This window comes from Trichosurus vulpecula, chromosome 6 (genome assembly GCF_011100635.1).
Source record: "Trichosurus vulpecula isolate mTriVul1 chromosome 6, mTriVul1.pri, whole genome shotgun sequence".
Lineage (NCBI taxonomy): Eukaryota > Metazoa > Chordata > Mammalia > Diprotodontia > Phalangeridae > Trichosurus > Trichosurus vulpecula.
The window spans coordinates 133,134,734-133,158,073 of record NC_050578.1 but is presented as its reverse complement, the minus strand read 5'-3'; the positions used below and the strand labels follow the sequence as shown (position 1 = coordinate 133,158,073).

Here is a 23,340-nt window from a genome sequence, read left to right as displayed (position 1 = left end):
ACAGTTTATTGTTTCCAACCACAAGCATATTGTCTTATCAATAATACTTATTCATTCATTCCACAAACACACATTAAGCACTTGCCAAGTATGTGCCCCTTCACTGCATGAAGTGCTGGGGATACAAAATGGTCCTTGCCTTCAGTAAGCGTGTAATACTCTATTGTGTTGTAAGCAAAAATACACATGCAAAATGCATCCAGAGTAAATGCAGAATATTTGTGAGGAGGGCACTGCCAGTTGTGGGAATCGGGATGGGCTTCCTCGGGTGGCCCTCGAGCTGAGGCCAGAGCGGGAGGGGAAGAGGATCAGATACAGGGGGCCATTTGTGCAGAGGCCTAGAGAGGGTGTGTCATGGACCAGGAATATCAAATAGTCCAATAGGGCAGAATGGAAGAGTACAAGGAGAAGCTTACGAGCCCTAAGTCTTCATGGAGCTGATTATAAAGGAGCTTAAAAACCAAAGAGAAGAGTGTGTATTTATTCAGAGAGGCAATGAGGAGCACTTGAAGGGACAGGGACAAAACAAGCCCTGGAAGGGATCAGTTTAGCCAGGGACAGGGGCTGCATACCCTGTAGGGGAGGCTGAGGCTGCCAAGTCTCTTGATCTTGGGAGTTCTGAGCCGCTGCAGTGCAGGAGTGGGCTGATCAGGCGTCCACACTAAGTTTGGCATTAATAGGACAAGCCCTCAGGACGTTCTTTTAAAAAAATCAATTTAGAGGGATGGAAACAGGGTAAGACCTAGAGGAGATACCCAGAGATTCCTCAGTGCTTTGCTCTGTGCTTGGGGTAGCAAAACTCCAGGTTTTTGTTTCTATCAGGAAAGGCTGTGGCCCAGCCCAGAGGAGGGATCAGTGGCAGGTACCCACTCTACCACATTCTGACCTCATGCCCAGCCCAGAGAAACTAGCCCTGTTGGACCTTCCTCTTAATGCACCACCTGCCCCACTCCAATCAGATGACCAAGGCCCAGGTCTGCCTTTTTCCCTGAAGCCCCCACTGTGCAGACTGTTAACAATCATTTATCTCATAGTTCCAATAAAGATGGCGACCTAAAAAGCTATGGAACAATCCAGCTAGATTTCACACACACACGCACACACGACACGCACACGCACACATACACACATGCACGCAAGTGCACGTGCCTTCCATCAAGACCAGAACTGTACTAAAAGACGTCCAGAAGAGAAAGGAGATTGAGAAAGGGAGGTGCACCAGGGAAGCTAGTACAAACCTCAGTACACGGACCTGTAGCCTACAAGCGCTAAGAAAGTGCATAAAGGAAAGATATGAATAGACAAAATAAAACACCAAACACAATGAAGAAATAATATGAGCGGGGAGAAGCCTAAGAGGTAAGCCCAAACAAAGATCGTAGTTTTACAGCAAGCCAAGCCACAGAGGGAAAAATGGCTTAGCCTCACTGACTACAGGAATGCTTAGAAAAAATGAAGCAAGAGATCAGAAAGGAAATAAGAGCTCTGGAGGAAAAAATTAAAAGTAATAAAGAACTTAGAACAAAAGATGCAAATCTAAGCAATGAACTCCCTGAAAATTAGAATGGAGCTGGCTGAGCTTACTGACTCCAGAGGACAGAAGAAAATGTAAGCTTTCTATTATCAAAAACTCACCTGGAAAACAGGTCAAGGAAAAGTAATTTAAGAACAATCAGACTTCCTGAAAGTCATGACCAAACAAGAAACCTAGATACCGTATTTCAGGAAATCATAAAAGGAAAAAGCCTAACACTATTAGAATCAGAGGGCAAATTGACAAATAGAAGAAAAAACAATCCTGGAAGAAACCACAAACTGAAAATACTTAGGAAATATCATAACCAAAATCCAGAGCTTCTAGATCAAAGAGAAAATACTGAAAGCAGCCTTAAAGAAGAGCTCAAATACCACCAAACCACAGTCAGGATCACACTCTGTGTGTACGTACACAGAACATGCACATATATACATATATTACACTTATGTTTACTTATTGTTTCTTCAAGTACACATATGTATACATATGCTTACTTATATCTTTACTTGTTTCCTCCGATAGAATTTAAATATCTTAAAAGTAAAGACTTTTTTTTGTCTAGTATTTCAGACTCTAACACAGTACATGGCATGTTGTTGGTACTTAGTCAAATGCTTACTGGTTTTTTTCTTCTTATAGATATTGTAGTCTTATAGATACTAGAGGAAAATATGGCTTAAGTAAGTCTTTAATTAGCAACCGTGTTAGGAAAAAAGTATTTAACCCAGTTGTATTGTTTGATTGAAAGATTAAATCATGGTTAAATGAGTTGAAATGACACCATTACGATTTCCTCTGATATAGACTAAGCTTTAGTCTCTTGCATGATTAAAATGACCTGATAATTTGAACGACGTCAATTACAGGGGAAGAGAGAATTAACTGAATAGTTCAAAGAAATTCACTTGTTTCCTCTTTTTTTATTTTCCAAGGTTGACATCTGGCACTGAGAACACACTTTTTCACTATGTTGCCTTAGAAACAGTGCAAGGAATCTTTGTTACTCCAACTCATGAAGAGGTGGCACAGCTCAGTGGTTCTATCCACCCTCAACTAATAAAGAATTTCCATCGCTGCTGTCTCTCTATTCGTACAATCTTCCAGCAGTCCTTGAAGTGTGAGGTATGTTAATGCTTGTTTGTGGCTGTGGTGAACCTTTGGTTCTTACCGTTCACAGTATTCTCCCTAGCAAAATACTCCAGGACCAGGGATCACTCCTCCTCTCCTTGCCCCTCCTCCCTTTCCCCTTCCCCCACTTTCACTACCAAATTCTTTGAAAAAGTGGTATAGGTACCATCTGACTTCCATCCTCGTTACTGGACAGAAAGTGCTCTCTTGAGACTATCGGGGATCCCCTAATTATGAAGTCCATTCGTTTTTTAATCATTCTCCATTGTCCTTCTGTATAAAAGAAGACTAGAAATGGAATCATATTACTAAATAGTGAAAGGCAATTGAAGAGAAAATGAACCTGCAAATGGGCTAAGCCAAGACAAATTAAACCAAGAACATTTGTAGGTAAGACAAAAAGTGGACCCCAAACAGACCCGAAATGGAACAGATCTGCTGAAATTTTGATAGCAAATTTTGATCATTTGTAGCAATGCTATGTATGTGGACCTATTCCCTTCAGTAGCTGAGGAAGGTCAACAGGTCAACAAACATTTGATTGAGTCAGGCACTGTGCTAAGTGCTAGAAATAGAAACACAAGGAGAAAGACAGCCAACCCCTGCCTTCAAGGGGCTTTCCTAGAGAGCTGCAGGTGGGGGGGGGGGGCAGGAAGAGATGAAGGTGCTCTGCTGGAAGGTATGGTGAGAAAGTCCAGGAAAATCAAGCATGTAGCCTGGGGAGGCACCAGAAAGTGACATTCTGGCAGAAAGAGCAGGAACCTAACCCCACGGCAGAAGCAGCTCTAGCTGGAGGCAAGGCCATTTTAAAGGCACTGGGGAATCGGTTCTCAACATACCACAAAAGGAAGATGTTACAAGAATGAAAAAAATCATAAATGGTACTTTTACCCAAAAATGCAGTGGAGAAGAATTCAGCAACCTCCATTGCATGTGCTTTTTTTTCTTATTTCTATAAAATCTTAAATGTGTGGAAGCCTGCCTGCCCCCATTATACTTTCATATACTTTATACTCATAAATGTGACTAAGATGTACCTGCGTGTTCCTGAGAAAGATGTATAGAGAGTGTAAGAGCCAGGCAGGTTCATTGGCTGATTTTAGAATGATATTAGACTGGACAGAACAAAGTGCAACCTTGAAGATTCTCTCCCAACAAAATATTTCCCATACATATGTTTTACATATATATATGTATATGTACATATACACATGCATACATACATACAGGGCTCAAGTGACAGATGGGACCACAGATCACTTTTCTTCAGCGATCACCTGAGTACTCACAGGCAAGCCAGCGCTAAAGGTATTTGCCATTGTCATTGAGGTATCTGAGGTAATATCCAAACAAACAAAAGGATTGCCTATTAATGTCGAGGATATTTAGTACTTTTATTCAAGGTTTTTAACCCAAAGTCCACAAAGCCCTGTGAACTTGGACAAGAAAAAAATTACATCTTTATTTCAATATAATTCATTTCCTTTGTAATTTTATATATTTTATTTTCTTCATTAAAAAAAATCCTGCGAAGGGATCCCTGGGTTTCTCCAGACTACCAAAGGATTCCACCATACAAACAAAATTAAGAATCCTTGTATTTTTCTAAGATGTCATTGTATAAATTGTACTGAGCCCTGACCCTATGAAGCTTTTTCTACAGCGATGCCAAAAAGATTGGTGTAACCATCTAAGGTTCACTAAGAACAAAGGGGATTAAAAAGACAGTTCACCAAGCAATAGTCCAACACATTAGTCCATCAGTCTACATCTTATGACAGGCACTGCAGCTGGGAACTAAATTGAGTCCAGAAATAAGTAGAAGAAGGAGTAGTGGTGTATTGGTAAATGTTTAATAACCAGCTCTCCAAAGGAGAAAATATGTGCATGATGCACTTCTAAGTTTAATCAGCACCATTAACATATTTTCCATCACTAGACAAGATTTGTGTTGTTGTTGTTCAGTTGTGTCTGACTCTTTGTGACCCCATTTGGAGTTTTCCTGGCAAAGATACTGAAGCGGTTTACCATTTCCTTCTCCAGCTCCTTTTACAGATGAGGAAACTGAGGCAGACAGGGTTAAGTAACTTGCCCAGAGTCACACAGCTAGGAAGCGTCTGAAGCCAGATTTGAGGAAGATGAGTCTTCCTGACTCTAGTCCCAGCACTCTCTCCACTGCTGCTCTAATTTGTAGCTCTATCTGATTTCCAAGGTGTAAATGCTCACAGTAAAAATTTAACAATTATTCAAGCCAGCTCCAGCTACTCCTGAGAAAGAGATAGGGAAGGTGATGCTTAGAAAATGGTATAATGCCTTAAGGGATCCTGGATAAGATACTGCAAAAATAAACAGAAAAAAAAACCCTCATCTCTTAGCAGTTATCTTTGTGGATAATTCCATATCCTCCCATTGGTGTCACCTGGCTAGGAATTATGGACAGACAGTCACTATACACCTGACTTCCAAACGGTGACACCAGTGGCAGGCTGAAGGGATGTTTCCCGGGGAATCAATAAAACAGGCGTCCTCCTGGGCACGCTCCTGGAAGAATCAAAAATGTGCAATAGGATAAGTTGTGTAAAATAAATACGTTTGTTGTCAAGAATGTGCCTGATCCAGAAGTGGGGGGAGCCCCTGACCAACGGGGAGGCTCCAGCCAGCCAGAGAGATTGCCTGCTTGTTGGGTGGGAGGGTGGGATTTTTTTTTAAAGCCACCTTTTCACAGGATCATCAGAGGCTTTCGAGCTATAAGTGACCTCAGAAGTCATATACGTCAGCCCCTTCATTTCACTCTGAGAGCCAGGAAGGGAAAGACTTTAGACTCACCTAAGACCACAAAGTTAGTAAATAACAGAGCAAAGGTTCAAATTAAAATCCTCTGAAGCCAAGTCCACATTGAAGCTCGGGTCTCTCGTGGCTCTGGATGTGAGCAGTTTCTAGGCCATCTCTGCAACTAGAGAGTTGTTTACAGTACTATTAAATGACAAAGAGTTAAGCCAAGAAAAGACATCTGAGCTTCCAAAGGATAGAGAGCCAAAGGTTCTTTTGTGACTGCACAAACAATAAATCTGGTCTCCCAAGAAGGAAAGTTAAACCTATGTGCAACTCTGTGTGTGTGTGCGTGTGTGTGTGTGTGTGTGTGTGTGTGTCAGCTAGTGAGTTCCTTGGCTCCCCTGAGACACTTCCCTTTAGGTAAGGCAGTGTGGTCCTAATTCCCAGATCCTAGAAATTAAGGACACCCTACCACTAAGCTTGATTTTGATGCTAAATCATTGTGTGATTTAGACAAGGCAATTAATATTCCTGGGCATCAGTGTCCTCATCCCTAACCTCCCTTACAATTCTAAAATGATATTATTCATATGTACTATTTCTTTTTAGCAAGAGTGTAATAAATATTTAAACAAATACTCTAAGGTTCAGTGCATAGAATTTCAATGTTTGTTACAGAAACACTTTGTTGGGCTTTAGGGTTTTTTGTTTCCTGTTTTAAATTCTGAACTTAAATATTTCAGACAGAGTATACAGACAGAACACAAAAGAGGACTCTCTATGAAACTAAATCTCCATTTTGTGCCTCTTGCTTTTTTAAAAAGTAGATAATAAATTCCACACGTTAGCCTCAAACCTCTGCTGCTCATCTGTACTTCCTTCTGAATTTCCTTTGGTTCGCCTCTGTGTATTCTTTCATTGGACCTCTTTTTTTTACATCACTATCACTGCAAACCCCATCCCTGACTCCTCCCCAATTAAAAACCAAGAGAAATGAAAGAAGAATTAAAAAAAAAACCCTTGTGGCACATGAGCATAGACTAGCAAAAAGAATACACAAAGTGGCAACATCCAAAAGCGTCTGCCCCTTTCTGCTAAGACATGGGTAACATAAAGTTCCATCATCGGGCCTCTGGAGAGAAGGTTCCTTTGATCAGAGACGTCAAGGTGTTCAAATGTTTTCTTTATCTTGTTTTCCTTCTATAGATTTATTCTCCTTGTTCTACTCACTTCATTTTTCATCAGTTCCTATCACGTAGGATTCTCTGAAATTGTCTACTTCATCCTTTCTTACGGAACAGTGATATTCCATTCATAAACCAGAGTTTGCTCAGCTATTCCCCAGTTCTTGAAAAGGTAATCTAAGGTTCCTCCCTTAGATCCTGGTTCCTTCCTGGAATGAGATTCTTTTAGGAAAAAGAAATTTGTTCTGACCATGACTATTCCCTCCCTGGTTTTATCCTCCCTTTTAATCATCACCCTGTCCTCCATGCCCCCTACATATATTTTCCTGCTGCACTTTGTCTGTTTCTACACTAGACTTTGTGTGTGGGTACTTGTGTGTCTGTTCAGCCACTTCAGATAAGAGTGAGGTCTCTGATTCACAATTCTCCATCCCAATTATGAGAAGCAGACAAGTTCCACCCCCTTCTTCCCTCTGTCTATGCTAGTGTATTCCTCCCTTTACTGTCTCTTCTTCAAACCCTCCCCCAGACCTCTGTTTCCTATATTTAACTCCCTCAATACAATTTGGAGACATGAAGGTTATGACAGGACACTTTTTTCTTCTCTCTCCCCTCCTCCTCATTAGAATGTTAGCACCACATCATCACGCATCTCCTTGCAGTTACTCAAATAAATTGATCCTTCCCAGTTTCCATGGACTCTTGTGTTTGGATTTCAAAGTGCCTATTCAGAGCTCGTTTCTTCATCAGGGAAGTTTGAAAGTGAACTCTATTGCATTAAAAATCACTTTTCTATCTGTAAGGTTTTATCCTTAGCTTTGCAGGCTAACTTAGTTTTCATTCTAAGCCTATCACTTTTTTTTCTTTTTATTTTCAGTTCCAAATTCTTTTCCTCCTTCTACCCCCTTCCCCGCCCATTGAAAAGGCAAAAAATATAATACCCGTTATACATATGAAGTCATGCAAAACATATTTCCACATTAGCCATATTGCAACAACAACAAAAAAAAAGCAAGAAAAAGTAGGGGGAAAAATAAGTCTATCACTTTTGCCTTTCCAAAATCTCTTTTAGTTTTTACCAAAAGCTCCTAAATTTTTTATGACCCTAATTATAGTTACTTGGTATTAGAACTACTTATTTCGGGATGCCGTGCACGGGCAGATAATTTGCTTTTTATGAATAAATGCTTCTCCCATTAACTTATAGAAGAAGAAGACCCTTAAGGTTGAAGGCAATTCAGAGTCGACTCATGCTACGTCCTCCCTCAGTCCTGTGAAAGAACATGGTGTGTTATTTGAATGTTCCCCTGAAAACTGGACAGATCAGAAGAAACCACCTCCGGTCATGGCTTACTGGGTTGTAGGGTAAGTGGAAACAGCGTCCTAGAAAAATGATTTGGAAACTGGTTTGGATTGCTTTAGAGAGGCACATGCATTGGAACAAAGGAAACTCTCGGCCCATGTTTACCATAGTGGCATAAACCCCAACTGGAGAGGCAGAGTAAATAGAGAGCCAGATTCAAAGTCGAGAAGGAAGGGAAGGGGGCTGTATGACCCTGGGAAAATGAGTCTCTAGACTGGCCAGAGAATGCGCTGCCAAATTTTGGTAGAAAGAGATTCCCCCCACCCCGGCGTTCCCTATATCAGAGTGCCAGGTGTCGCTCTTGATCCTGGCACCCCCCTCTTGGTGGTAGGGAAACCAGTAAAGATTTTTGAGCAAGGACATAACACAGAGATTCTGTGTGAAGATGAATGTGAGGGTCCTCTATGGGAGAGAGATGGGGAGGGAGAAAAACTGGAGGCAGGAGGACCCTAGGAAGTTGTTCCCATAGACCAGAAGGGAGGTAATTGGAATAGGCAGGAGAGGCTTCTTGGATTAGAGTCACACAGTCATCTGCCCCCACCCCTCTTTGAGAGGGAGGCAGAACTGAGGCCTCCAAACAGAGACAAGGACATTTGATGGAAGTGATGTGGGTTAAGTGGTTCAGGGACTGCTCAAAGACTGAAGTACAGGAGAGGGTCATCTGGAATGAATTCACAGACTCAAGCATTCTTCAAGTTAAGTTGGCAAAGGTTTATTGTAACACCACTATGGCGGGCAGAGCTCCTTAGGGAACTTGCAATCTAACAAGAATGATGGTAAAGCTCACTCGTGAGTAATTGCGAGGCATAGTGTCCTTAGGCTGGGGAGAGATGTGATCTTGGAAGTGGGATCCAAGCACAGGCACCCGAGCACCCCATCAGAAGGAGTTATGGTTTTAAAGACCTACATCCAAACCCAGCCTCAGTGGCCCCAGACCAGTCCCTCAGGGCTTTCAAGGCCTTGCCCTCCTCCGGAAATGGGACCAGAAGAGCCCTGAGCTCTGAATCAGTGACTGAGCCCTTTGTTACAAGTAGAGTGATTAAAGTCCTGGTGGTCTTTAAAGAAATCCAAACCAAATTTTAACCTTCCTCCTACCATCAAACTGACAACAAACTGACCCGTATTATTGAACTTGACTGATAGTACATAGTTAAGGCCAGGAACACAGCCCTAAGTGAGGGAGTGTCAAGCATCCTCCCTAATTAACATGATGAAGCTTGGAGGGGGCAGCTCAGTACTGTCATTTTTATCACAAGTGAAATCATGCTAGGTGTTTAATGCTTTAAGGAAAACCAAGGAGCTTAGTAATGAATGTCAATAAAAATGGATCTTTTGCCCTCCAGAGTGATGCAGAGAATTGAGCCAATATAAAAATTTGGGAATTGTCCCAAGAAAGTATTCTGGCCCCTGCCCCTTCCTCTCCTTGTACAGTGGCTTCTTGAGCTGTGGTAAATCCTTCAAAGCACAAGCTGAGTTGAGTGAAAAGGAAGTCAGAGTATCCTGCCAAAGCTAGCATGGGCTTCTGTTTCCTCACAGGAGACTCTTCTTAGAACCCAAGCCTCAAGAACTCTACGTGTGTTTTCATGATTCAGTCACTGAAATTGCCATCGAACTGGCATTTAAATTGTCCTTTGGCTTGGCCACGTGATTCACCTTCCTTGTCATCCAGCGACACCGTGGAGCACCCATCATTAGATACACTGAAACCCACTCTGAGATGACAGCTCTCTTTAATGTGTCCTGGAAGCAGCATCAAATCGTCCCACAAGTCACTGACCATTCTCAGTAAATGTATCATACCCTTCTTGGTCTGGCAGGACTCTGGAAAGGATATTTTATGTGTATAGGAAGATGGAGTTGTTAATTTATTGTCATTATATTGTATGTATCTTGCTAAATGTGTTGGTTTGTTGTATATTTTGAAATAATGTGCACAGAGTTTAATATCAAATTGCCTTCAGGAAGAACATATCATGGAAAATATCCCAAATCATAGTGTATTTGCTTTGGGTCTAATATTGATAGGAAGTGTGCAGGACCAGGAGCCAGGTGGCCTGTGTTCTGGTCCTGATTTTGCCACCAGCAGTAATAGGCTCCCAACAAGAGACACTACGACACTGTTATCATAAGAGTAAATCACGAGATTGAGTTAAATGGATTCTAATGTGCCTTCCAGCTAGAGTTCTATGCCTCTGTTTTCCCATCATCTTGAATATTGGTCATTTCCATCCAGTCTTCTTCCTGATGGAAGCATTGAAACCTCAGCAGCTCAGATCTCCTTTTTCCTGCAATCAGGAAATGGTCAGAATGAAATCCGTGTAGCACTCCCTCTTCAGGCATTGGGCCTAAAGAACCAGCTGATCAGGAGCAGGAGTTTTTCTTTTTCCTGAGCTATAATATAGATGTTTTTTACACAATCCTGTTTTTACACAATTGACACATTCCTAAAGAGCCAATCAGCTTTTTGAAAACCAAATTCTTTATTGCATGCAATCTGATTCCCATTTATAGGAAGCCTTTGGTGAATCCCACTGGTAAAGTTAACCCCATTGGTAAAAATCCTCAATCCTTGATTGATTTGTCTTGCAAGTTTGCACTTGGGTTTTCTTTAATTAAATTTAATTTAATTTTCTTTAGTAGAAAAGAGTATTAAGAAGTCTTGAGTCTAGGAGAATTTCCCCCAAATGAGACAGTGTGGGGCAATGATGGGGCCTGGCAAAGGTGGCAGCCCTCTGAGGCCATGTGGCCTGTGTGTGGCCTCCTTGGGGCTCAGGGAGGGCCTCCAGGTGTGTTTCTAAATAGCCTGGGACTGGAGCAGGGCTAACAGGACGCCCACGCTGGATTCTGTATCTCCAGCAGCCCCAGCTCACCCTGCTCCTCTTCTGGAACCTCCAATCATGGGATTTTATAACTGGAAGTAAAGCTCAGAGATTATCCAATTTATTCATGTATTCAGATGATTTCATGTATGTCACATATTGTATTTGTAGCCTTAGAACCTGGCATATAGTAGAAACTTAATACATGCTTGTCACTGGGTTGACTGAGGAAGACTGATCCCCGGTAGAGGGTTAAGTAAGTTGTCCGAGGCCACTAGCTGGTAAATGTCAGGGTCAGGGTTCTTCCTTCAGAGGGATGCATCGTCTGCAACGTGCTGTGTGCCACGGAGACACAGGTCAGAGCCAGGCAGAGTCCTCCCCTCTTTCTCCAGAGCTTAGAGCATAGATAGATGGATTTCACAGGGCTTATTGAATTAATGACAGCATTGGGCCAAGGGAAAGCGTCATGTAGAGGAGAGCCCTGGGCTTGGAGACAGAAGAGATCTGTCTGAATTATACACACTGACAAACACACACCCTCTTGATTGCTCCATATAACCGTGGGCAATATCACTTTGAGCTGTTTCCTCTTCTCTAAAACTGGGGTTAACGACCCCTTTGCTATTTACCTCCCTGAATAGTCATGAACATCCATGAACATCGAGTGAAATCATGTTTGTAAAAGGTGTGCCCTGCCTCTGCCTCTCTAAAGAAAGGTCAACAATTATAATCATTCTCATTGTATCTTTGAGAATACTTTTTAAAAAAAAATGTATTTAATGAAATTTTGTTCTTTACAATGGCTTTTGGAAACAGAAAGAAAAAAAGTATCCCCATTTATATCCAGCTGCAGACCAGCATGTGAGGACAGTTGTTAAAAACACAGCCAGCATCATTTCGGTTTTTGATTCCCAAGTGGTCAGTGAAAGAAGTTCTCTCTGAGCATCCCTGCATTGAAGAGGGCTGTCTCTATTTACCCCTGAAACCAGAACCTTTGACAGACACAGCCAGACTGCAGCTCTGACTGACCCGGCAGTTTATTCAAGGGTGAAAAGGGTCAATTTGGCAGTGTACACTCTAGCTGAAAAAAGAGACACATAGTTCCTTGGGACAATGTGAAAAACGTTCTCAGACTAAGATATTACATGTCCCAGCAAGTCCTTGGACCTCCAAGGAGGTGACTGCATATAAATGCGCTGCAGAACGTTCTTTTTTTAACCCGCAGCTTTATGTGTCACGTACTGCTGAGCACAGATCAGGATTTTTCCATCCAAGAATCACAATTACTTTACAGCTTTACCCCATGTCTCTGAGCTGCTCCCTGGAAAGTGATCAGCCTTGAACTGTGCCGGTCCTTGCCTTTCATTTGGCTTTGGAAAGACTGATAAATATGTAGGAGCCTGGAAATGAGCCCAGCATCAGTGTTTTTCCATCCTCTAGAACAAGAAGAGGAATGTGGCCAAGCTTATAAGTTGGTACCATGGCTTTGGCAATTCCAGAAGGCACAGGTGTGGTTAATCACTTGTTTGTCACTGATGTAAGGGTCTTTGGTTCGTGGACCCTGGAGTCAGGCCAACTGGTTCTTGAATTTCTTGTGTCACCAAAAGATGTGAACAAGTGATGGATTGTTTCTCTTTTATCTTTAGTACCTACAAATGATGTGGAATGTAACCATCAGGTAAACTTTTTAAAAATAAGAAATGTTAACAGTTTTGATATTTTCATGTATATTTAATAGAAAAGTGGCATTTTGAAGAAATTACTATAAATTGTTACCTCTAAAATATGGCTTTCTGTGTGTGAAATAATTTAATTTTGCATAGCTCTATTTCTCTAACCTGTATGAAAAGCTATTTTTATATTTTCTCAGTTGTTTTTAATAAAGATAAGCTGAAGATTTGTTCACCAAAAAATGTGCTGGCTTGAATTTCATTTTATGCCTTCTTAATCAAAATGCTTCCTTAATCAAAAAGTTTCTTTCTCTACAGCTTTTTTTTTTTTTTACAGTTTGCAAGGCAACAGTTTGATCGCATTTTTAGAAACAACAGAAACTAACTGATCTGAAGCTATAAAGTGACAGCCAGATAGCTCAATGGATAGGGCACTGGGCCTGGACACAGGAAGACGTGAGTTCAAATGTGGCCTCAGACATGCAGTAGCTGTGGAACCCCTGCGCAAGTTGCTTCACCGCTGTCTGCCTCAGTTTACCCAACTGTAAAATCAGGATAATATTGCTCCTGACTCCCAGGGGTATTATGAGGATCAAATGAGATATTTGTAAAAGCATTTTGCAAACCTTAGAGCACAATAAATAAATAGTTAACTTTCTGTATTTCTAAATAAACTATATAGGCTTTAATGCTTTTTAATCTTTTCGTTCCCCGCCCCATGTTTTTAGTGGGCACTGTCTGCTGAAATGAGATATGTCTCCTAGTTCTAATGCCTGTTCTGGGTTTATAATTCACCTGACATGTATTTATACAAATAAGGCACTAAGGGGAAGTGGTGTCAAATACATATAGAAACTGGGGGCCGCCAAGCATTACTTAAGGATCCCTATGGTGGCGTATTGACTTAGAAAAGCACATAGTAATATTATCTATGTCCCATTGTATTTTTTTTACTCATCTTGTCAAATATTTCCCAATTACATTTTAATGTGGTTCTGATCGCACTGGGGAGCAGTATGGACCACAGGTCCAGTGTTTGACACTGCTGCTCTGACCATTCTCTAAGACTGGAAGTTGGAAAATGCTCCTCATTGTACTCTCACCTAAACCTCCCCATTCCAGTGAAATCAGGACTGGACCAAAAAAGGAGTGGAGGGGGAAGGACTGAAGGGAGCAGGGAAGAAATGACAGAAGACCGTATTGCTATTAAGAGTTGGGAGTTAATTGCTATTAAATTAATTGCTATTAAGAGCATGTTCATTTTTTCTCACAATTGTCACATCAGGTAAAGTGTTGTTAGCAATTGCTAATCCTCTTTCCCTAAGAAAAACACGGCTACCCCAGTGGCTACTTGCAGTAAACAACATGGCACCAGCCATCCATGGTTGATAGAGAGCAAAGGAAAATAAAGCAAAAAACTTAGTATAAAAGAGCCTCTAGTAATTACACCTTTTTATTTGAGAGAGTGAGAGAGAGAGAGAGAGAGAGAGAGAGAGAGAGAGAGAGAGAGAGATGGGCTTCAGCAACAGGCTGAACTGTCAGCACAGGAAACCCATAACCTTTAGGAAGTCTGGGATGTCAAAAAGAAGGTACCATACATGCTCAAGTACTAAAAAAAAAAAAAACTGTGCCATCAAAAGAAAGTATATGGGAACCTTAGGAGAGAAGAGAGTTAAAACAGGCATCATAGGTTGTGCAGGGGTTGGAGGTTGGGCCTGAAGTCAGGAAGACCTGAGTTCAAATCCAGCCTCAGATACTAGCCTTGGAACCCTGGACAAGTGACTTAACCTCTGCCTCAGTTTCCTCAACTGTAAAATGAAGATCTTAATAGCTCCTACCTAGGGGTTTTTTGAGGATGAAAAGAGATCATATTAATAAAGTGCTTTGCAAATACTGAAGCTTTATGTAAATGTTAGCTGTTGCTGTTGTTGTTAAGTTTAGGAAAATAGGACTTCGGGGCATACTTACGCTAAGGTGGAGTGGACTCCAGGTCCTAAAAGGGATCTGGACAACACTCTTGCTACCCTAAAGATTTCCTCCCTAAAGCCCTGTTCTCCCCCACTTTCTTGCTCTAAGATAAAAGGATTTACGACAATACATAAGACCTTGTGGCTCATCAGATCGGACTTCATTTTATGTCTCAGGATCAGAGATTGAGAGCTAGAAGTTCTTATTAAGCGCCTACCATGCTCACAGCTCAGTAGATTCAAAGGTGGGAAGGAAGAATCCCTGTCTTACAAACGCTACAAAAAGTGAGTTTACAGCTTGGAATCTCAGAACTCTGACTTCTTTCTCACTCTCCACATTCCCACTGACATTAATTCTCCAGCTTCAATAATTTCTTATCATTTTCCTCCTCTCTGATCAATTGGTTGGGAAGGTCGAATTAATTAATTAATTTATGAGCATTTATTAAGCACCTGCTATGTGTTGAGCACCGTGCTAAATTTACAAATAGCAAAGACAGCCCCTATCCTCAGAGAGTTTACTTACATTCTAACAGGGGAAGATAAAACACTTAAGAGAAGAATATTTTGGTTTGCAAAGGCATAGGGACAGTGAGCAGAAAGCTTCTCCCCAGTCAAGTATCCCCAATTCCTTAAACCAGCCCTTGGACTGCCCATTTTGAAGACCTGGACATGTTCCGGCTTATACTATCCTTTCTAAAATGGCACCTACAAGTGAAAAAGATTTCAGAAGAATGTTTCTTTTTAAAACATCATTGCTTAAAGTGTATTTCGGTTCTTAGTTATTAGCTAAGCCCCCCGCAGCGACAGTAGAACACACGCAAACTAGCCCGAATGCTCCCAGAAGTAGGCTGTGTTCTGTCTTAGTCTTTTTCCCATCCTCCACAGCTTCTAGAAGCATCTCAAACAGAGGAGGTACCAATAAAGCTTTTTAAAATTTAATCACAAAAGGGCAATTTGGGGAAAACAGTACAATTAGGGAACAAGGCACAGCCATCCTCATTTTTACTTTTTTAGTTTTTAGAGGTGCCACATTTTTTGCACTCATCTATTTCAATTCTTTTTATCCTTTAAGATTTGTTTTTAATATAAGTAAAATGGAAGTAGATATTTTACAGCATTGGGGTGGGGTGCCAAAAAGGGAAATGTTGTCCTTTTTTGGGAGAAAGTCTGTCATTTCCCCCAAAACACTTGATACTTTCCAATGACTTTTTCAATGATTACAGTCTATAATGTTACAGTAAGAGTTTTTTGTTTATTAAAAATAACTCAGTTCCAGGCTCCCTGGTCAAAATAATGGTGAGGATGATGATGATGATAACTAATGACGTAACTTTATTTAGCACTTTTATATTTACGAAAAGCTTTTCCCTAGCAACTAGCATAATGCCTTTGTATGTTTTTTCTCCTTCTTGTACTCAGTTGTTGTTTAGTCATTTTTCAGTTATGAGGAAACTGAGACAGACAGGGTAAAGTGACTTGCCATGGGTCACACAGCTAGTAAGTGTCTGAGGCTGGATTTGAACTCAGGAAGATGCGTCTTCCTGACTTCAGGCCCAGCACTCTATCCACTGTACCACCCAGCTACCCCTCTTGCCATCTGTGTCTCAGCCAAATTGTCTTATTCGTAATTCCACATGCACACTATTCATGTCTAAGTAGTTTTGTATAAATAATCCCCCAACTATGGAATATACTTCCTCCTCATCTCTGAATTTTAGAATCCCTAGCTTCCTTCAAATGTCACCTCCCTCACAAGACCTTCCCAGATTACCCCAGGTGCTAGTATACTTTCCCTCAAAATTAGTTCAGTTTTACACACACACACACACACACACACACACACACACGCAAGCGCGCACACACACACGCACACAAGAATAGAAGAAAAATTAAACCCATCACAAACACACGTAGTCAATCAAAACAACTTTCCACATTGGTCATGCCAAAAAAAATTTTGTTTCATTCTGCATCTCTGGAGTTCTTTACCTTTCTATCAACAGGAGGTAAGTAGCATGTTTTATCATTAGTCCTATGGAATCGTAGTTGGTCATTATGCTGACAGGAATTTAGCACAGTAATATTCCCCCACATTTATATACCATAACTTGTTCATTGATTCCTCAATTTATGGAAGATTCTCACTCTTTGCCACCTCAAAAAGAGCTATAAATATTTTTATAAATTCTTAGTTTGCTTAGAATTAATTCTCAAAAATCTCCCCTCCCGGACTTCTGGGGGCAGAGCCAAGATGGCAGCTGGAAAGCAGTGAGCTCCCCGCCGAGTCCCTCCAAAAACCTATAAAAAAAATGGTTCTGAACCAATTCTAGAACTGCAGAACCCACAAAACTGCAGAGGGAAGCAGGGCTCCAGCCCAGGAAAGCCTGGATGGTCTCTGGGTGAGGTCTATCCCACACGGAGCTGGGAGCAGGGAGCAGAGCAGAGCCCAGCATGAGCTGCTCGGGCCAACCAGACCAGGAGCCGGGCGGAGCGGGCCCTAGCGCCCTGAATCAGTGAGCGGCAGCAGTTGCCAGACTTCTCAACCCACAAACACCAAAGACAGCGGAGAAGGTTAGTGGGAAAGCTGCAGGAGTGGAAGAGTTCACAGTTCAGCCACCACCCCTGGGGCAGCGGAGGTGGGGCAGCTACAGCTGCTGTTGCTTCTGGCCCCAGGCCCACCTGGTGGGAGGAATTAAGTGGCGGATCACAGCAGGAGTGCACAGCCTGCTGAAGATCTAAGCCCAGTCCAGGTTGGGGGTTCTTGGGGAAGGAGGAGTGCTGGTGTGGCAGAGCTGGCACATCCCCCCCAAACGTGGAACATAGAACTCTTTAGTCTACAAGCAGTCATACCCCGCTGAAAAACTCAAGGGTCAAGTTAGCTGGTTGGGAATATGGCCAGGCAGCGAAAACGCACCCAGATTCGGTCTCAGACTTTGCATTCTTTCTTTGGTGACAAAGAAAACCAAAACATACAGCCTAAAGAAGTGAACAAAGTGCAAGAGCCTACACCAAAAGCCTCCAAGAAAAACATGAACTGGTCCCAGGCCATGGAAGAGTTCAAAAAGGATTTGGAAAAGCAAGTTAGAGAAGTAGAGGAAAAATTGGGAAGAGAAATGAGAATGATGAGAAAAAACCATGAAAAACAAGTCAATGACTTGCTAAAGGAGACCAAAAAAAATGCTGAAAAATACACTGAAGAAAACAACACCTTAAAAAACAGACTAACTCAAATGGCAAAAGAGCTCCAAAAAGCCAACGAGGAGAAGAATGCCTTGAAAGGCAGAATTAGCCAAATGGAAAAGGAGATCCGAAAGACCACTGAAGAAAATACTACTTTAAAAATGAGATTTGAGCAAGTGGAAGCTAGTGACTTTATGAGAAATCAAGATAGTATAAAACAGAGCCAAAGGAATGAAGAAATGGAAGACAATGTAAAATATCTCATTGGAAAAATCTGGAAAATAGATCCAGGAGAGATAATTTAAAAATTATTGTACTACCTGAAAGCCATGATCAAAAAAAGACCCCAGATATCATCTTTCAGGAAATTATCAAGGAGAACTGCCCTGATATTCTAGAGCCAGAGGGCAAAATAGAAATTGAAAGAATCCACCAATCGCCTCCTCAAGTAGATCCCAAAAAGAAATCTCCTAGGAATATTGTTGCCAAATTCCAGAGCCCCCAGATCAAGGAGAAAATACTTCAAGCAGCCAGAAAGAAACAATTTGAGTATTGTGGAAACCCAATCACAATAACCCAAGATCTGGCAGCTTCTACATTAAGAGATCGAAGGGCTTGGAATACGATATTCCGGAGGTCAATGGAGCTAGGATTAAAACCTAGAATCACCTACCCAGCAAAACTGAGTATCATGCTCCAAGGCAAAATATGGACTTTCAATAAAATAGAGGACTTTCAAGCTTTCTCAGTGAAAAGACCAGAGCTGAATAGAAAATTTGACTTTCAAACACAAGAATCAAGAGAAGCATGAAAAGGTAAACAAGAAAGAGAAATCATAAAGGACTTACTAAAGTTTAACTGTTTTGTTTACATTCTTACATAGAAAGATCATGTGTATGATTCGTGAGACTTCAATATCATAGTAGCTGAAAGGAATATGCATATATATATATATATGTTTATATATATATATGTGAATGTGCATGTATGTATATATGTGTGTGTATATATATATAAAGAGAGAGAGAGAGAGTGGACACAGGGTGAGTTGAAAATGAAGGGAAGATATCTAAAAGAAATAAAATCAAATTAAGGGATGAGAGAGGAATATATTGAGAGAGGGAAATAGGGAGAGACAATGGGGTGGATTATCTCGCATAAAGGTGGCAAGAGGAAGCAGTTCTGTGGGAGGAGGGGAGAGGGCAGGTGAGGGGGGAATGAGTGAATCTTGCTCTCATCAAATTTGGCTTGAGGAGGGAATACCATACATACCCAATTGGGTATCTTACCCCACAGGAAAGAAGAGGGAAGAAGATTAAAAAAAGGGGGGCGAAGATGGAGGGGAGGGCAAATGGGGGTGGAGGTAATCAAAAACAAACACTTTGGAAAGGGGACAGGGTCAAGGGAGAAAATTCAATAAAGGGGGATGGGTTGGGAAGGAGCAAAATATAGTCTTTCACAACATGAGTATTGTGGAAGGGTTATACATAATGATACACATGTGGCCTATGTTGAATTGCTTGACTTCATAGGGAGGGTGGATGGGAAAGGAAGAGGGGAGAGAATTCGGAACTCAAAGTTTTAAAGACAGATGTTCAAAAACAAAAAAAAAAAGTTTTTGCATGCAACTAGAAAATAAGATACACAGGCAATGGGGCGTAGAAATTTATCTTGCCCTACAAGAAAGGAAGGGAAAAGGGAATGGGAGGGGAGTGGGGTGACAGAAGGGAGGGCTGAATGGGGAACAGGGCAACCAGAATATACGTCATCTTGGAGTGGGGGGAGGGTAGAAATGGGGAGAAAATCTGTAATTCAAACTCTTGTGAAAATCGATGCTGAAAACTAAATATGTTAAATAAATAAATAAATTTAAAAAAAAAAAACAATATAATATGCTGCCTAAAAATAAATATCTTAGCATTTTGAGAGAAAAAAAAATCTCCCCTCCCTCTAGTATCCTCTCCCCCATTCTCCTTTCCTTTTTTTCCCTTGTTGAGTGAAATGTCTATCTGTCCCCAAATGTGTGTGTCTATTCTTTCTTCATTTGGTCAGTTCAGATGAGGTCGAAGTTTTGGTTACTCCCTTCACCCCCTTCTCCTCATTTGTATAGACGTCTACTTTCACACCCTGATTATGTGAGATGGTTTTCCCCAACCTTCCTTTTCCTTCTCCAGGGTGTTCTCTTCCCTTTTATTTCCGTTCTTCTCTTAAGATTATCAAGACATAACAGAACCACTTCCACGCCTTATCTAATTGGACTCCCTCAGTGGACCCTCATAATGGCAGGATTCAAAGGGTATGTATTTGCATCTTCTCCCCATACCAGAATGTAAGCAGTTTATCCTTGTTTATTCTCTTTGTCATTGTTCATTCATATGTACCTTTTTATGTTTCTCTTCACTACTGTGTTTGAACTTCAAAATTTCTAGACATTTTTGTTCTTTTTATCAGGAATGTTCAGAATCCCCCTATTTCATTAAAGATCCATTTTTTCCCTTGTAGGATTATACTCAGTTTTGCTGGGCAAGTTATTCTTGGCTGTAATAGCCTTTGCCTTTTGGAACATCAAATTCCAAGCTCTCTGCTTCTTTCTAGTGTTGGCTGTTAAATCATGTGTGATCTTGACTGTGGCTGCTCAGAACTTTAATTCTTTCTTTCTGGCTACTTTACAGTATTTTTTCCTTGACCTGGGAGCTCTGGATTTGGGCTATTATGTTCCTCAAGTTTTCATTTTGTGGCTTCTTTCAGGAAGTGACTGATTAATTCTTTCTATTTTCACTTTGCCTGCTTGTTTTAAGAGTTCTAGGCAGTTTTTTTTTAAATTTCTCAAAATAGGATGTCTAGGTCCTTTTTTTGGTCACAATGTTCAGATAGTTGAGTGATTCTTAAATTTTTTTTCACCTCAATTTGTTGTCCAGGTCATTTGTTTTTGCTATCAGATACATTTATTTTCTGAAGCAAACAAAAGAAAAGTAGGAAGAGTGGCATTGTTTTATGTGTTTTTGCAAATCTCTATTTAATGTCTGGCACAGTAGAAGCCTGTTAGATCTTATATCTGCTTCTGCGTCTAATTTGCTGCAGTATGTTGTTTTGGATAAAGTATTTAAAAAAAACAGTCTCACACAGATACATAGTTAGAAAGGGGAAGAATATGTTAATAGACAAATAAGATCCTAGTATTTTTATGTAAATAGATTTTACCTTGAAGACACCCTGAAAGTGTGTTGACACTTAGACCACACTTTAAGAACTGATGAGGTAGAGGACAACTATTTATTTCTTCTACCACACACAAAAAAATTCTTAAATCCAAAGGACATATTAGCATATACTTCCCACACAATACAGTATTCTCTCAGGAGGTAGAGACAGTTTTATAGGACTGCTGAATAGATATGGCACACTCACCTTGGATCCATACTGTCTGAGCAGCTCACCAAGTCAAGATCGCCTGGCATGGGCTTCAGCTGCAATATCCTCCTCGGCAACACTCATTTTCTCTGAGAAGTCACTGCAGAAATGACTTCCTGCATAGCAACTAACCTCTTAAACTCACAAAGTTTCATACTGAAGGGGTTAGAAATAGTCATTTCATATAAGATCAAAAGCCATTTCCCAACAGATAAGTAGCCAACATATGAACAAACATTTCTCAAAAGAGTGGCAAACTACTAACAAATGTAAACCAAGGCCAACGGAATTTAGATCTCTTTCCCCCAAAGGGGAAGATCACCAGAAAACACAAAGGCCAGTTCTCAAGATTAAAATTACTCTTTTCCCTAAAAGGGAAGAAAATCAGAGGAATAAGATGCCTGTGAAATTAAAGGTTTTTATTAAGCAGGGCCTGTAAGAGGCTGTAGGAGATTGCAATATATGAAAGAATTATTTCTGCCTCTCCGACCTAATTTTGTCTATAAAAAGCCTCCCTCGAATCCTAATCTTTGTTCAGGGTTATTTTTCCAGCCCCTGAATCTGTGCTTAAGCATAAAACCCAGGTTTTTTCCTCTATAATCTCTGCTTCGGGGTAGGTTTAGTTGAGCAGCAATAATGATACAGGACCTCTGAAAGGAGCTATTTCTCGCCTGGCACCTTCAGTGTATTGCTGCTGCTGAGGGTGAGAAGGGAGGGAAAGCTTCCCCCCCCTGTCCTCCCATGCCCTGGCAGTCCTGGGGGTGGTTGGGATGGGCTGCCTAGGAGGCAGAGCAGCCCTGATTCCCTGGGAGTTCAGGCTCCCGGCTGGAATCCGCTCGCTCTGCAGCTGGGAGAAGGATGCTGGACCACTGCACAGGAAGGATGCTCCGCGCGATCCCTGCATCCCGCTCTGCACACCTGGTGCTCCCGGGGCGCAGAGGCACGACTGCGCTCTTGAAGGCAGCTTCCTCTGCGCTGTTGGGCCTGGCTCTCCCCGCTTTGACCCCTCACACATTTGGGGTTCACACCTGGGATCTCTCGGGTGCACGCAATGAGTGCCTGAGACTACAGAAAGGCGCCCTTGCTACCCACGGAGTTCAATCATTTTGTTGGTGGTTTTGTTATACCAAGAGCGAGTGAGACACACCACAGAGCATAAGTTTTAAATGGAAAATTTATTAGCCAGCAGTGGCCATGTGGGGGTTCCACCCAAATCAGAATGACCAGGAGTTTGGGGTGGAGAAGTCAAATTTATACAACAGATCAAGGTGCAGCAGTTAATTATCTCTTGAAACTTACATATGTTATTTCAGCAGGCTTGGCAAGCCTTTATTATCTCACCTCCATGATCATGATACATGAAGAGGAACCTCCTAAGTAGACAGCAAGTACAGCACATCAGGCAGCTGACAAAGTGTCAACTGAATTACAACCCAGGATCTCTCCGTCCAATTTGTCGTTTACATCCCACAACATAGGATAAGAATAAGGAATAGAAGAGAACGGCTGGGGCTGAGGCCTTCCTCCTTCAAGGCCACAGGCAGACGCTCCAGCTGGCTTTGTGGACACAAGATAGAGACAGTCTCTCAGCCAGCTCGCTCAGCAAACAAACAGAGGTCACTAGCATCAGGCCCCTCCCCTGGCCAGCCAGTCAATACTCCGCAGACCGGTCACGGGGCCAAGGACACCTGCTTAACCTCGAATGGCAGGAACCCCTATTAGTCAGGGGCTGGGGCAGGGTTTGTTTTTTTTTTAGCAATAGCTGGCTGCTCAGGTATCACAGGTTGGACTTAAGAAAGTGTAACTGCCGGTGTGTGCTTGGGGTAAGTGCGGGGAGGGGGGAGGTTGTTAAATATTTACCACCGGCGCTTTAGAAGCCCTTCAGGTTTTCCCCTACCCCTTGTCAAAAAAAGGGCTGGACTGCCTCTTTGTTCCTAAGAATCGACACCCCCCGACCCCGCCATGGCACCTCCCGCCCCCCGCATGCCTGCACGCCTCAGTCGCACCTGCGCAGGGCCTCCTGCACGGGCCCAGCTCGAGCCGTCCTCGCGCAGAAAAAGATAACACGCCCACGGGTACCATCCCGCCTGCGCTGAATAGGCCGCCGGGTCATGCGTGCAGAGCGGCCAGCCACGTGGCTCCGCGACGCCTGAGCGAGGCGAGCGGTTGGAGAGGACTGCGCGGCGGCGCGTCCAGACTGCATTGTGCGTCTGCGCGGCTCTCTCTCGCCGCAGCGTGCGCCTCCCCGCCCGAACGAAGCCCCGGCAGAGGCCGTTTTCCTCCTCTCCTCCACAGCCCGGCTCGCC

The 23,340-nt window shown here is 42.1% G+C and overlaps 1 protein-coding gene across 1 annotated transcript in view; it reads left to right on the top strand.

The window, feature by feature from the left end:
- Nucleotides 1-12,695, top strand: part of INTU (inturned planar cell polarity protein) — an 88,343-nt gene extending 75,648 nt beyond the window's left edge. The window contains exons 14-16 of the mRNA XM_036764688.1: nucleotides 2,470-2,659; nucleotides 7,829-7,986; nucleotides 9,521-12,695. Of these exons, the coding sequence (XP_036620583.1) occupies nucleotides 2,470-2,659; nucleotides 7,829-7,986; nucleotides 9,521-9,632 (460 nt within the window). The 3' untranslated portion in view covers nucleotides 9,633-12,695. The remainder of the gene's footprint in view (nucleotides 1-2,469; nucleotides 2,660-7,828; nucleotides 7,987-9,520) is intronic.
- Nucleotides 12,696-23,340: the final 10,645 nt, after the last annotated feature.